Here is a 16,289-nt window from a genome sequence, read left to right as displayed (position 1 = left end):
AGGGCAGCTGTAGAGAGCGTCTTGCCTGCTGCTTGGCCCATACGGGATAAGCAGGTGAGACGCTAACAGAAGAGCACCGTATTTGTTGATGGTTTTAAGACTGCTTCCTAAAAAGATTTTAACCTCTCGTTTTTAAGGATTGTTTTTTCTATTTATTGGTTTTACTCCACGTTCTTTTTATGGATTATTTATTTAATGAATTTGAAGAACTGCACTATTTATGGAACACTGTTTTTGTTGACTGTTTTAATAAAAGCACTTTTGTACTTTCAACCATCCCCTTGCTCAGATGCTCAATTTGCCTCCATTGACTGGCTCACTCGGTTTCATTATCGACGGTGTTGGGTTCAAGGGTTCCCAAACAGCCATGGGAGCGTGGAGCCAGAACCCACATCGTCACAGGCACTATATGATAGATAGATAGATAGACAGATAGAATGAAAGGCACTACATAATAGATAGATATGAAAGGCAATATATAATAGATAGATAGATAGATATGAAAGGCACTATATAATAGATAGATAAAATGAAAGGCACTACATAATAGATAGATAAATAGAGTGAAAGGCACTATATGATAGAATGAAAGGCACTACATAATAGAATAGATAGAGTGAAAGGCACTATATAATAGATAGATAGATAGATAGAATGAAAGGCACTATATAATAGATAGATAGATATGAAAGGCAATATATAATAGATAGATAGATAGATAGAATGAAAGGCACTATATGATAGATAGATAGATAGATAGATGAAAGGCACTATATGATAGATAGATAGATAGATAGATAACTTTATTAATCCCCAAGGGGAAATTCCCATACTCCAGCAGCAGCATACTGATAAAGAACAATATTAAAGAGTGATAACAATGCAGGTATAACAGACAATAACTTTGTATAATGATTAGGAACAGTCAGTGTGGGGTCAGAAGACGGAGGTCGTGTTTAACTAACATGCTGGAATTCTATGAGGAGGCAACAAAAGGATACGACGAGATTATTGATTATCTGGACTGTCAGAAAGCATTTGATGAGGTGCCACATGAGAGGTTGGGTATCAAACTAAAAGAAGTGGCAGTTCAGGGTGATGTTTTTAGGTGGGTGCAGAATCGGCTCGGACACAGGATTGGCCAATGTTAAGAGTGGTGACCAGCAGGGGGCAGTGTGGGGGTCGCTGCTATTTTTAATATATAGAAATGATTTAGATAGGAATATAAGGAACAAGCTGGTTAAGTTGGCAGATGATACCAAGATAGGTGGATTAGCAGATAATCTGGAATCCGTTATATCATCACAGAAGGACTTGGATAGCAGACAGGCTTGGGCAGTTTTGTGGAGGATGAAACTGAATGTCATTAAATGTAAAGAATTACACATAGGAAATAAAAATGTGAGGTTTGAATACACAATGGGCGGTCGGAAAATCGAGAGTCCACCTTATGAGAAGGATTTAGGAGTCGTAGAGGACTCTAAGCTATCGACTTCCAGACAGTGTGCAGAACCCATTAAGAAGGCTAACAGTATGTCAGGTTATATAGCGCCTTGATGTGTGGAGTACGAGTCACAGGAGGTTCTGCTCAGTCTTTATAGCACACTGGTGAGGCCTCGTCTGGAGTCCTGGGTGCAGTTTTGGTCTCCAGGCTACAAAAAGGACATAACAGCACAAGAGAAGGTCCAGAGAAGAGCAATGAGGCTGATTCAGGGCTACAGGGGGTGAGTTATGAGGAAAGATTAAAAGAGCTGAGCCTTTACAGTTTAAGAAAAAGAAGATTAACAGGCGCCATGACTGAAGTGTTTAAAATGAAGAAGGCAGTGGATCGAGACGGTGATTTTAAAATGAGTTCATCAAGAAGACGGGGACACAGTTGGAAACTTGTGAAGGGGAAATTTCACACAAACATTAGGAAGTTTTTCTTTACACAGAGAGCCACAGACACTTGGAATAAGCGGCCTAGTAGTGTGGTAGACAGTAAGACGTTAGGGACTTTCAACACTCGACTTGATGTTATTTTAGAAGAATGAAGTGGACAGGACTGGCGAGCTTTGTGAGGCTGAATGTCCTGTTCTCATCTAGAGTGTTCTAATGCCAGAATTGTTCGCCCAATTTTGAATACAACTAATCTTCTCCCATCACATAGCCCATCACTCAGACATCAATTATGCAATAACATTACGATACGTCCTTCTGTCAACAGTAATTCGTGCGGTGGAAGACCTGACGGTGTTAACGGTTGTAGTTATTCTTCATGATATTGTAAGTTGATGTTTTCATCTTCAGCTCCATCACCACCAACTGTTTCAGCAGAGTCTAGAGATACGCATTTAACCAATTTGCTGTGTAACCGATCACCATTTTTCTCGTTAATTCGTTGGACTTTATCGTTTCTTGGTGCGAGGATTGCCCTTGTAGCCATTTCTTCTGTTGATAAACCTTCGGGATGAAATTCTTTAATAAGATTTGTACACAATAAGTCTACTGTTATAGGGAATTTAAAGTTGAGGAAAACATCAAAATTTATAAGAGAGTTGAGAGCGCAAGAAATGTGTCTGACAAAAGCATTGACACCAATGAGAGGTGAGAGGACCGCGGGCGTGAGCCGTAAACCGGAAATGGTGAGAGGAGGGCAGGACTTGAGAAGATCTCTTGGCAATCGTCTCGTTTAAAGATTTTCTTTTATAATAGAGAGATAACGTTCCCCCCAGTGTTCGGGGGACTCCGGCTCCATGCTTGTTTTTAGATCCATGGTGGCTGATAATGATGTTTAAACTTTTTTTTTCTGCAGTTTAATGATGTCGGAGCGTTTTGCCAAAGGAGAACACCATAGGTGGACTCGCGCATGTAAATGGAAGTTTATCCGAAACCAGGATTCTGCCTTCATCGTGTTACTCACCTTATCCCGGTTGTGTGTGTGTGTGTGTGAACAAACACACTGAGTGTTACATAAATCAATTAGGCAGCTGAGGCACCAGTGCTGGGCTATAAGAAATCATCCATTCATTGTGAAGGGCACCCCCTTTTCAAATTTCTACAGACTCACGTGGACAATTCTTCACGCAGGTGGCTCCAAAATTATACTTCCCGTCGGGATTAACCTCCAGCTGGTGGGTGTTGGGGTTGTAGAGCATCAGCTGCGGACAGGAATGTTTGCAGGTCCCTTCATCCTGGAAATCCCGGCAGGCCTGTGGATTTATAAAAAGAACATAAAACAATATTTACGCTGGAAAAATGAAAAAGCTCTCAAGAAGGTTCATCTTCATACTAATAATGAATAAGAAGGCCTGGCATGGACCCGTCTTGCACGTGCCCTTCATCTTGTGGCTGCTGGTGAGCACACACGGGGGGCTCCACACAGGCTGGTGTGGCCGAGACCAGCTGGGCTTTGTGGTACACCAGTAAACTCCACTACTGGGCCCGGCTTAAACATCCAGGAGCGGTCATTTAGGGTTACTGTGCACCTCTCATGAGAGGACGTCAATCTGACAGGCACAGTCCTATCAGGAACACAGCAAGTAGGCAACATGGCTCCAGGACTTAGTAATTCATTATCATTATCTTAAGAGCTTCGTTGTGAATTCTCTTCATCAGCTACGATAAACCTGCAATTAGCTGATTAAATTATCAAAGTATCTGTTATATAGTGCCTTTCACAGCTATGAGTCTATTTTTTATATCTCACGTCATATATATTACTTAAAGTGTTCTTTTCACATTTATCTATTATGTATCTATCTGTTATATAGTGCCTTTCAGAGCTATCAGTCTATTTTTTATATCTCACGTCATACATATTACTTAAAGTGTTCTTTTCACATTTATCTATTATATAGTGCCTTTCAGAGCTATCAGTTTTTTTTTTTATATCTCACGTCATACATATTACTTAGTGTTCTTTTCACATTTATCTATTATATAGTGCCTTTCAGAGCTATCAGTCTATTTTTTATATCTCACGTCATATATATTACTTAAAGTGTTCTTTTCATATTTATCTATTATGTATCTATCTGTTATATAGTGCCTTTCACATCTATCTATCTAGTCAGACATGCACGTCGGAGGTTAATCTTACAGGCTCATCTAAGGTATGTAATACCACTCCAGAGCGAGAGAGGGCGCTACTGCTAACTGCATCTTTCTCCACAGTCAGAGAAAACACTGATTGAAGTTAACTGACTCCGCCCCTTCCGGTCTGGGCTCCATAACGTTAGAGCGCTCCAGGAGGAGAGTCAAACTATGACCTATATGAGGACATGATGTCACTTTGTTATTATGGGTTACTGAGAGCAGATTTATGGGCAAAAATGGCAAACATATCCATTTAATATGAAATCGACAACACAATAAAGTGTGCAGAAAGTGAGGGGGTCTCAGTACTTTATGAATCCACCAGAATCTGTGCGTCTGAAACAAGGAGTGCTATATCTTAAGGGTCTGTGTCTCCAAAATGCCTTTCCCTTGATAAGACATAGCGGGGAGGCCCACTTGATTTTCGAGACACCAGCAGCGGTCCTTACCAGGCAGTCTGTTGGCTTTGGTCCGGTGCAGCCGGCGGCACAGTGTTCATTGCAGCAGTCGCTTGGCATCGGTCCCTTGCATCTTTTCGAGCACTGCTGGGCGCAGGTCAGCTTGGTGACTGTAAAAAACAAAAAGGACAGGAGTGAGGTCAGCTGGTCAGTCTGGAGGGTCACGCCATGTCACAGTCACAGAGTCCAGTAATTTTGGGCACTGCATGTTAATCAAGAGTGGCGTGTGGCTGGGGGTGGTACCCAGCCGGGACGCCCAGGAGGACCAAACCGCGAGGGGGTGACCGCCCTGGTGGCTTTGGGGACCACGGGGACTGAGCTTGGAAGCTCAACACTATAGGCACCCGTGGTCACTGCCAGGGGGCACCCTGATGCCTGGAGAGCTCTGGCATTCAGCGCTTACGCCACTCCCGGAAGTGCTGGGGGGGAGACGACCAGGGATATCCAGAGTGCTTCCTGGTGCACAGCCGATACTTATCGGGAGGCACCTGGAGCACATCCGCGTGATTATAAAAGGGGCCGCCTCCCTCCGGTTAGGGGGCTCGAGTCGGGAGCAGAGAAAGACGGAGTTCGGGAGGAGCGGAAAGGAGGCGGCCTGAAGAGAAAGAGCCATCATTTTGGTCGAGGCCTGGACTTTGGGGGAGTTTTGGGGTTGTGTGCCACTCATTGTGTAAATATGTCTATGTCTATGTCCTGTCTGTGCCTGGGCCAGCCTCCACACAAGGCACAGTTTACGCTGAACGTCTCAGGCACTTTAAAACAAATCCTGCAAAGTGAGAAGTGCTTTCAAAAAAGAATGAAAGGAAGAGAAACATCTAAACTGCACAGGTATGCGGTCAACAGTCAAACTCAAGATGGCATCAACCTTTGGTCGGAGCACCCAAACTGTATTAGCGTTCTCAGGACAATCTGATAACTGAGGGGACGTCCAGAGCCTGACTCCGCTTTCCCACCACCATCCATCAGAGTCCATTGGCCGCTCCTGCTTTTAGTGCTCAAGAGGAGTGACCTGCCATTCCTCTCACGGGGAAACCCAACCACTTTGCCTCCTCTCCGCCACACTGGGAGGATCACTCACCTCTCTCTCCCTCTCATACTTCCTTTCTTTTCTGTTCTACAACAAAAGTTGGAGAAAAATCGAAGAAAAAAAAGGGAAAGTGGGATGAAGTGGTGTGGACATGGGATGAGGAGAGACAATGAACACGTGGCCAAGAGTGATGGGGTTGGAGCAAGCGAGACAAGAAGAGGCCATTCAGACCTCCAAAGCGTGCCAGTCCTGTCCACTCAATCCTTCTAAAATAACACCAAGTCACATTTTGAAGGTCCCTAAAGTCCTGCTGTCCCCCAGGCTACTTGGTCACTTATTCCAAAAGTGTGAAGAAAAACTTCCTAAGGTTTGTGTGAAATTTCCCCTTAACAAGTGTGTCCCCGTGTTCTTGATGAACTCATTTTAAAGTCTCTGCTTTGTGAGGGTCCTGATAAAAACCGAGAGCAGGGCCTTTAGTGACCTCTTGGGCACGGCCATCAGCAGTGTGTCTGTCTGTGGAGAGAGTGTCGACCTCGTCATTGAGAGGCTTACTGACCTCGGCAGTGACATTCACGTGACTCTGGTGACTCTTCCTATGAAGTCAGGAGATGGATTGGTGGGGTCATGAGGTCACTGGAAAGGGGTGCGAGGCGCTCCTGGTATCTCTGCAAATGGACGAAGGTCCAAGTCTTTAGAGTCCTGGTGCTCCTTGTTTGAGAGACATGGCTGCTATCCAGTGACCTGAGATGAAGACTGGACTTCTTCATGTGTGTCTCTTCAGAGAATCCTTGGGTCCCACTGGTTTGACTTTGTGTCACTCATGGGGTCCCGAATCAGGCACATGACCTGCATTGTGAGGGAGCGTCAGTTACAGCACTACAGCCATGTGGCGTGATTACCCGAGGGTGATCCACCTCACAGGATCCTCTGCAGAGAGAGTGTCGACCTCGTCATTGAGAGGTTTACTTACCTCAGCAGTGACATTCTGGTCTCTGGTGACTCTTCCTATGAAGTCAGCAGAAGGATTGGCACCCCCCCGGTCATGAGTTCACTGGAAAGGGGTGTGTGGCACTCCTGATATCTCAGCAAAAGGCCCAAGTTTTTACATTCCTGGTGCTTCCTGTCTTGCTATATGGTTGGACGCTATCCAGTGACCCAAGATGAACACTGCACTCCTTCGGTACTTTGGAGTATCCTTGGGGGCCACTGGTCTGACTTTGTGTTGCTTAGGGAGTCTCGGATGAGGCACATGACCTGCATTGTGAGGGAGCGTCAGTTACGACACTACGGCCATGTGGCGCGATTACCCGAGGATGATCCTCATTGTTAAAGACCAGAGTGGCTGGAGCAGACCAAGGAGATGCCCACGTAACGCCTGGCTGTGGCAGACAGAAGGTCTTTTCCTGAGGGTGAGATTGGTCTACGTGTCTGCCTTGGGGGTTGCCAACCAGAATCCCGAGGTGTTTCATTGTGTGGTGAGTGCGGCAATGCGCTGTACCAGTGTGTGTCTCCCCTACCTGACCTGACCTGAGTCTCGATCCACTGCACTGATTCCCTTCATCATTTTAAACACTTCACTCAGGTCTCCTCTTCATCTCCTTTAAAGGCTCAGCTCTTTTCATGTTTCCTCGTAACTCGTCCCCTGTAGCCCTGAATCAGTGGGTTTACATATGAAGGGTGGTTCATTGTGCTTTGAAAACCTGTAATCTTTGTAATGTATGGTGGGCTGCAGGACAATAACAGATTACAAATGTCTGACTTCGCCTCTGCTGTTGTATGTAGTGAGAGTCCTTTCTAAAATGAGGACTCTGTTTGAATATCACAAATCTGTACCCATCTCTTTGTGGCTGCTTACTGTATGGAGCCTGTTATGGACCCACATCAGTGCAGGTTCTTTCTGGAACCCTCATGTGGAAGAGTCTTTCTGTAACCAAAAACTGGTTCCCCTATGGCATCGCTCCGAAGAGCCGCTCTGGCAACTCGATTTTTAAGAGTGTACGACCTGGAAATGGAAAAAGTTAAGGAACAGCAGCCGCTTAGGCGCCAAGTGGTAGGCCGCGCCAACTCCAAGAATGGGGTCAGCAAGGGCTGACGCCCATAAAAATGACTTATCATCTGTCGCTTCATTCACAATGAAATTCCAGATTGTCACTGGAATCCACATCAGCACAACAACTGTGGAAATGGACTTCCACAGCTAAGCAACCAAGACCACTAATGTGCAATGCCAAACTTCTCTGGACCTTCTCTAGTGCTGTTATGTCCTTTTTGTAGCTCTGAGACCCAAACTGCACCCAGGACTCCAGATGAGGCCTCACCAGTGTGTTATAAAGACTGAGCAGAACCTCCTGTGACTTGTACTCCACACGTCAAGGCACTATATAACCTGACATACTCCTTCTTAATGGCTTCTGAACACCGCCAGTTGATAGGTGTTACATTCACTATGACTCCTAAGCTCTTCTCATAGGGCATACTTTTGATTTTCAGATCTCCTATTGTGTATTCAGCTCTAACAACACCTAAACTTAATGTAAGTGATGGACTCAGCTCTTTTAATCTTTCCTCAAAACTCATCCCCTGTAGCCCTAAATCACCCTAGTCGCTCTTCTCTGGACCTTTCTCTAGTGCTGCTATGTCCTTTTTGTAGCCTGGAGACCCAAACTGCACCCAGGACTCCAGATGAGGCTTCACCAGTGTGTTATAAAGACTGAGCAGGACCTCCTGTGACTTGTACTCCACACATCAAGGCGCTATATAACCTGACATTCTGTTAGCCTTCTTAATGACTTCTGAACACTGCCTGGCAGTTGATAGTGTCGAGTCCACTGCGACTCCTAAGTCCTTTTCATAAGAGCTCCATTGTGTATTCAGCCACATTCACATCTGAGGGTTACGTTCCTGGCTAGATGATGGTAAGCACTACCACCCCACAACACCAGGAGGCGCGATTGCCAACCACCATAATATACTCTGCTTACAAGAAGGTGAGTGCCTGTCTGGATTACCAAAGAAGAAGTGCCAACAGAGACACCTGGAGGAGAACCACTGAACTGTAACTTGACAGGCTGACAACAAAGAGAGAAAGAGCGGGGGTTACAGCAGAGCAGCAGCAACACACCAACGCTGCATTTGACCCCTTTTTATTTCAGACAATGACACAAAACAATATGAGTCACAAATAAGCAGTGAAAAACAAAATTAAGAAAAACACATTTTTTTTGAACAGCAGACCTTGTAAAACTTACAGGTTTGGCAGTCCATAGGCCCGGGACCCCAGCAGGAGCTGTTGAAACATTTGGAATCACATTTTGGGCCTGTAAGGATAAACAGAATGAAATATTAGAACTTGTACATGTAATTCAGGAACCATGTCACTCAAGCGAGGGGTCTTTATAAGTAATAGGATGTGAAGAGTGCCAAATTGAAAAGATGGAAGTGAAAGCCACTGCAGAAAATGGATAAAACAGAGACGCAAGGAAGGCTGAGACCACCAGAGGGAGCTCTGAGGAGAAAGTCAGAGGACTGACAGGCAGCCACAGCTCTACTTGCAGGATACAAAAAAAAAAACCCACAGCAGAGACTCCACACTTTGGGTTCTGTCCTCCTCAGAGGTCCACTTTGTTTATCTGTACCTGACCATCTGTACTTAAACCACATGCTGAATAAAGTGGAACATGGCAATGAATATGAGTGGGTCTTTAATCAGGCTGTGATAATCACTTAGATGAAGATCAGACCAAAGGAGCCATGAAGGTGATAGACAGACAGACAGAAGTGAAAGGCACCATATAATAGATAGACCAACAGAGAGACAGATAGATTAGAATATAGATAGATAGATGTGAAAGGCACTATATGATAGATAGATAGATAGATAGAAGTGAAAGGCACTATATGATAGATAGATAGATAGATAGATAGATAGATAGATAGATAGATAGATAAATAGATAGATAAATAGGTAGATAGATAGATAGAAGTGAAAGGCACTATATGATAGATAGATAGATAGACAGAAGTGAAAGGCACTTTATGATAGATAGATAGATAGATAGATAGATAGATAGATAGATAGATAGATAGATAGATAGATAGATAGATAGATAGATAGAAGTGAAAGGCATTATATAATAGATAGATAGATAGATAGATTTTTACTCCCCCAGATGTGCTCCAAGTGTGCTCTGGTAATCTTCCTCCGATACACCCCAGTGTGGCGGAAGTGCCGGCTGCGTACCCGGAAGTACTCCGGGTGTCCCTGCTCCTCTTCCCCCCTGCACTTTCGGGTGTGGCGGAAGTGCTGAGGTCCAGGGCTCCAAAGGCATAGGGGCGCCCCCTGGTGGTGACCACAGGCCCCTACAGGGTTGGTTGAGCTTCAAAGCACTGTACCCGTGGCCCCCCAAAGGTACTAGGGCGGTCGCCCCCACATGGTCTGGGGAAGGCGTAAGCCCTCCTCTGGTCCTCCTGGGCGTCCCGGCCGGGTTCCCCCATCCATCTCCAACAATAAATAGATAGATAGATAGTGAAAGGTCACCTACACCTGACGTTCATGTGCATGATAATTAAAAAATCATTAATAAAAGTATTGACTGCCGAATGTTAACAGAGGAGGTCGTGGTGATCAGAGCCCCCAAACTCCCCATTCCTGACGTGACCCACAGTTATTTTGCTGAATTTCCTCCACAAGTAACTGATAGCCCTGATAGTGAAGGGTGGGATGGAGTCGGCGTTCACTTCAAGTCGTGTGCCGTCCTCTGCTTTAACTAATGGGTTTGGAATCCAAAGCAGCAGTTGTCAGGCTGCTCATTTTTGCTTGAAACCTGACTGATGGTGGTCTTCACGATTTACTGAATGAGATGGTGTAGCTCAGAATGGAGGGCAGACATTCAGACCCCTTTAGCACTGAGTATGGAGAGGAACCCAGAGTCCTGTACAGATCAAGGAGGCCCTCACAGCGGCAGGTGACTGTGGCATCATAACCCTCACAATTCCCATAACTCATGGTGCCATAATGTGTCTTAGAGCTGTCACGGCTGCGGTTTATTTCATATACTGTAACATTTCTGCTCATTTCATTGATAACTCTCATTGTTATTAATAAACAGGTGCAAAACAGGCAGGGGGCGGCATGGTGGCGCAGTGGGTAGCACTGCTGCCTTGTAGTTAGGAGACCCGAGTTCACTTCTCAGGTCCTGCCTGCGTGGAGTTTGCATGTTCTCCCCGTGTCTGTGTGGGTTTCCTCCCACAGTCCAAAGACATGCAGGTTAGGTGGACTAGCGATTCTAAATTGCCCTTGGTGTTGCCTTGATGTGTGTGTGCCCTGAGGTGTGCTGGGCACCCTGACTGGGGTCTGTTTCCTGCCTTGCGCCCTGTGCTGGCTGGGATTGGCTCCAGCAGACTCCCATGACCCTGTAGTTAAGATATAGCGGGTTGGATACTGGATGGAAAACAGGCAGGCAGTAGAAAATGCTGATTGGTCCCTTAAGTTTCTGGAAGCACCAATGAAAACTGACTCCTGTAGTTAAACAAGGTTGGAATGCTGGTGACAAAATGGGACCCTAACCAAGGTCGAGACCCCCCCGGCTAACCCAGCAGTTAAACTTTGGCTTTAATGCAAAAGCACACGTGACAGCAGAGTCGTGTGCTATTCAGTTGTGAGACATCGAAACAAACGCAGAATACGTACAGTTCACAGTTTCACCGGCCGGGATCACTTCCGGCTTTGCACTCGTGTCCAGGATGTCACTCCAGTTGATGCTGTCCAGGTTGCAAAGGTAAGGATTGTTGGCGAATTTGACTCCACCTTTAAGAATCTCTAAAGACAAAAAGAAATAATAAAACAGTGTTCATTTCAAGAATGCACAAGTGGCTCGGCACAACTGAAAGGGACTGTGGTGTCTACAAACAAAGAGCATCATGGGAAGGATTAACCTGTGCCTGTCAGGGGGTCGGCGGATGGGGAAGGGACGGGAAGGTCTTGGCTGCCAAAATCCACCACGAGGCTGGAAATCCAAAGGCTCTTCATGTGAAATGACATTACATAAACCAAAGAGATTTAACAAACAAGAAAAGAACAGAAGACAAATGATATTTGACAAAAAAGGGAAGAACATAAGAACTTCAGACATTTGATAAGTGGGAGAGAAGAACAAAAGAAATTTGACAAAAGAGAAATCTGAGAAATGAGTAAAAAAACATAAGGAATCTAACAAAGGAGAAATTTGATAAATGAGAAAAGATCATAAAAAATTTGAGAAATAAGAAATATAACAATTGAGAAAAGAATTTAAGAACACACAAGAAATTTGATAGCTTAGAATTTGACAAACAAGAAAAAAAACATGAAATGTAACAAATGAGAAAAGAAAAAGATGAGAAATCTGAGAAATGAGTAAAACAATATAAGGAATTTAACAAAAATCTGACAAATTAGAAAAGAGAATAAGAATATGAGACATTTGACAAGTGAGAAAAGATTATAAGAAATTTGAGAAACAAGAAATCTGACAAACAAGAAAAGAATTTAAGAACATAAGAAATTTGATAACAGAATCTGACAAATGAAAGAAGAAAATGAGAAATCTAACAAATTAGAAAAGAACACAAGAAATCTGAGAAATGCGAGAAATCTGAGAAATGAGAAATCTGAGAAATGAGTAAACAACATAAGGAATTTAACAAAATCTGACAAATTAGAAAAGAGAATAAGAATATGAGACATTTGACAAGTGAGAAAAGATTATAAGAAATTTGAGAAACAAGAAATGTGACAAATGAGAAATCTGAGAAATGAGTCAACAACATAAGAAATTTAACAAAGGAAATTTCTGAAAAATTAGAAAAGAAAATAAGAATATGAGAAATGTGACAAACGAGAAAAGAATTTAAGAATATAAGAAATTTGGTAACAGAATCTGACAAATGAAAACAGAAAATGAGAAATCTAACAAATGTGAAAAGAACATAAAAAATGGACAAAAGAGAAATATGAGAAACAAGAAAAAGAACAAGGGAATGTGACAAATGAGAAATACGAGAAATGAGTCAACAACATAAGAAATTTAACAAAGGAGAAATCTGATAAATGAGAAAAGAATTTAAGAACATAAGAAATTTGATAACTGAGACTTTGACAAATGAAAAAAGTGAATGAGAAAAGAACATAAGAAAATTGACAAAACAGGAATCTGAGAAACAAGAAAAAAGCATAAGAATATGAGACATTCGACAAGTGAGAAAAGAATTTAAGAACGTAAGAAATTAGGTAACTGGGATTTTGAGAAATGAAAAGATAACATAAGTAAACAAGAAATCTGACAAACGAGATATTGTTAGACTTTGCTATTGTTGTTTTATTTCCGCATTTCTTTCTTTGCTGCATTACAACCTTACTACTCGTGTATTTTATGATTTGCTGTTGTGGTCATCAATTCTGAAGTATTATTTTTCTTATTTTTCTGTTTTTTTTTTCCTATTTCCTCTCCCTTCAAGTCTGCTGGTGTTCTATGGTTTCATAAGAGGCGGGGCCACCCTGATGCCACGCCTCCTGGCCCCGCCCACCCTCTGACTATGTCAGACAGACTAGCAGGAGTTTACGCGGCTGCACAGCAGCTCAGGTATTGTTTCTGTACACATGTCAAAAAGCCCAAATAGCACACACTACGGAGTTTTTTGTGAACATATGAAATTATTCTCTTTAATGAATTGGTTGTTTCCAATGAAATTCAAATAGTTCACGTCTTGGCACCCTGTCGTTTTTCACTAGTAATCGAGCAGGGCTTCTTATCCCTGTTGCTTCCATGTGACAACTGAAAGTCACCCTTCAGTCACCATGTGCGATGTCACCATGGCAACAGGATTATAATCTTTTGACCTTTGATTTGCATTCTCTGGGAACAATTCCGGCACAAACTCCTGATCTCCTCATCCCTTTCATTAAAAAAATCAGTACAGAGAGTAAAAAGGTCAACATTGTACACTTCTTAGTTGTCCAAGATTCTGGGGCTGGTAGGTTGTGTGGTGTGTGAGGACAAGTCCCAGAATTAGAAATTCTTGTGTGTCTCCTTGTCTTGGACTTTTTTCGGTTTGTGTTTTGAGATCGGTACTTTGTGATATCTTGACTTGGGTTACAACCTCTGCTAGAATTCCCGACTGTCCCATCCATCTCGCTGCCACATCTTCAGCTAAGCAGAACAGTAGCAGCTGATTCATAAGTCGAGGAGCTGGAGGGTTCAGATTATCACCCCTCTACGGAGATAACTTGGATAGAGCCCATCACAAAAAAACAATATTCAGTCTTATTAGGACAAGGAGAAGTCTTGGTGTCAGCCCAAAACAAATGAATATTGATGGCCAGAGCCTTCTGAGAACCCATAGGACTGAAAACACCCAGCTTACCATTACAGCAGTGTGATCGGAGCCTATGGGAATTCTGTTCTTCCCTAACCCTAACCCAGAAAGGAAGGACAAAGTGAAGGTCGACATACCTGTGAGGCTCCACATGGGCAGCTGCTGCAATCCCGACCCACTTTTGTTGAAGTTTAACAAGACGGCCAAAGCGTACTTGTTATCGTACAACGTGTGCCCTCGGATGACCTGGAGGTTCTCCAGGGGGATTCTTGAAATTGTGTTGATGGCAATCAGCACATACCCGCCGACTTCTTTTATAGACTGTGGAAAAGAGAAAGAGGAGAAATGAAAGGCTTACTGCTTGCTCACTGAGGCGTCAACCGGCCGTCATCTGTGTAAAGGGTCGCTCTCGGAAATCTGAAATGCAAAATGTCACCTCGAGACGGGGGCACAAAACAACGGGTTATCTCAGTCGGGGACGATGAGCATCGAGATCAGAAGGGTCAGTTGAATTCCTAGGATTTCCACAGCTTTGATTTTTCCAAACAGTCTATCATTTAAAGAGATCTTCTGATATTATGTGGTGGCAACTGATAAGTCACACTGGAGCACGTGACGTGTAGATCGTCTAATTGTGTTGCCATCAGGGAAAAGTCGTGTTTCTTCCCAATGAAGAGGCGTATTCATGAGATTTGTTGCTTGGTGAAATAGAAATCCACATATGTGAGCAGCAGAGACGCGAAGAGGCAGACGCGCCAACAGTCCACTCACTTCTCATTCGTGTGAATGCTATTGTCAGATTCAGTTCTGACAGCTCCAAGCAGGGTCGGAAATACAAGACAAAGAGTAGAAGACAAAGTAGAACATCGTAAAGAGGTTCAAAAACATTGGCACGACACACAAGCAGAGCAGGTTAGAGGTTTTGAAAGAACTAAAATTCGAAAGGCTCAGAAAACTGACAGTAAAGATCGCATTACCGCAAACAAACGGAAATTATTACTCTGTGAAATAACGGAACAGCGAAAAGAGATCAAATAAATGGAAAAAGGTGATATGACAGAAGTATGTAGATATTGTCTGGCTTTAAAGTTTAAGTCAGAGACATTGTAGATTATCTAAATCGTGTTGCCATCAGGGAAAACTAGTGAAGAGGCGTATCTGCGAGAATTAAAAGATTTGTTGTTTGGTGAAACTGAAATTCCCAGAGAGAAAATTTCAAGCCCCACAAGAAAAGACTTTATGGAAAGAGATTTGGAAAAGTGCGGCCCACATCTAAAACATTTACAACCACGCACACACAGCTCAGCCATTTCTCATTTGTGTGAACGCTATTGTCAGACAGAGTTCTGACAGCTCCAAGCAGGGTCAGAAATAAAAGACAAAGAGTAGACGACAAAGTAGAACGTCGTAAAGAGGTTCAAAAACGTTGGCGCGACACACAAGCAGAGCAGGTTAGAGGTTTTAAAAGAACTAAAATTCAAAAGTCTCAAAAAACAGAGAATAAAGACTGAATCAGCGCAAACAAATGGAAATTATTACTCTGTGAAATAACGGAACAGCGAAAAGAGATCGAATAAATGGACATAGGTGATATAACAGAAGAGACACTGCTCCTCGGGGACAAGCTGACTGAGATGGGAGTAGACTCGCACCTGGTGCCATGGATCGTGGACTATCTTACGGACAGACCTCAGTATGTGCGTCTCGGGAACTGCAGGTCTGACATTGTGGTCAGCAGCACAGGAGCGCCGCAGTGGACTGGACTTTCAAAGGTCCTGTTCAGCCAACATACATCAGACTTCCAATACGACTTGGAATCCTGCCACGTGACGACACTGCTATGGTGGGCTGCATCAGGAGGAGTATAGGAACCTAATCAAGGACTTTGTTAAATGGTGCGACTCAAACCACCTACAACTGAACACCAGCAAGACCAAAGAGCTGGTGGTGGATTTTAGGAGGCCCAGGACCCTCATGGACCCCATGATCATCAGAGGTGACTGTGCAGAGGGTGAAGACCTATAAATACCTGGGAGTGCAGCTGGATGATAAACTGGACTGGACTGTCAATACTGATGATCTGTGCAAGAGAGGACAGAGCTGACTATACTTCATTAGAAGGCTGGCGTCCTTCAACATCTGCAATAAGATGCTGCAGATGTTCTATCAGACGGTTGTGATGAGCGCCCTCTTCTACGCGGTGGTGTGCTGGGGAGGCAGCATAAAGAAGAGGGACGCCTCACGCCTGGACATACTGGTGAGGAAGGCAGGCTCTACTGTAGGGATGAAGCTGGGCAGATTGGCATCCGTGGCAGAGCGACGGGCGCTGAGCAGACTCCTGCCAATCATGGAGAATCTACTGAACAGTGTCATCT

At 43.8% G+C, this 16,289-nt stretch overlaps 1 protein-coding gene across 1 annotated transcript in view; it reads right to left on the bottom strand.

Annotated features, from left to right (window-relative positions):
- LOC120529821 (epidermal growth factor receptor-like) overlaps positions 1-16,289 on the bottom strand; it is a 238,812-nt gene that overhangs the window by 51,067 nt on the left and 171,456 nt on the right. Inside the window, exons 3-7 of the mRNA XM_039754000.1 lie at positions 14,052-14,235; positions 11,252-11,380; positions 8,811-8,879; positions 4,527-4,645; positions 3,050-3,191 (exon numbers count right to left, since the gene is read on the bottom strand). Of these exons, the coding sequence (XP_039609934.1) occupies positions 3,050-3,191; positions 4,527-4,645; positions 8,811-8,879; positions 11,252-11,380; positions 14,052-14,235 (643 nt within the window). The remainder of the gene's footprint in view (positions 1-3,049; positions 3,192-4,526; positions 4,646-8,810; positions 8,880-11,251; positions 11,381-14,051; positions 14,236-16,289) is intronic.

Source organism: Polypterus senegalus, chromosome 5 (genome assembly GCF_016835505.1).
Source record: "Polypterus senegalus isolate Bchr_013 chromosome 5, ASM1683550v1, whole genome shotgun sequence".
NCBI lineage: Eukaryota > Metazoa > Chordata > Cladistia > Polypteriformes > Polypteridae > Polypterus > Polypterus senegalus.
The sequence above is the reverse complement of the archived record's forward strand: the minus strand, read 5'-3'. Positions and strand labels throughout refer to the sequence as shown.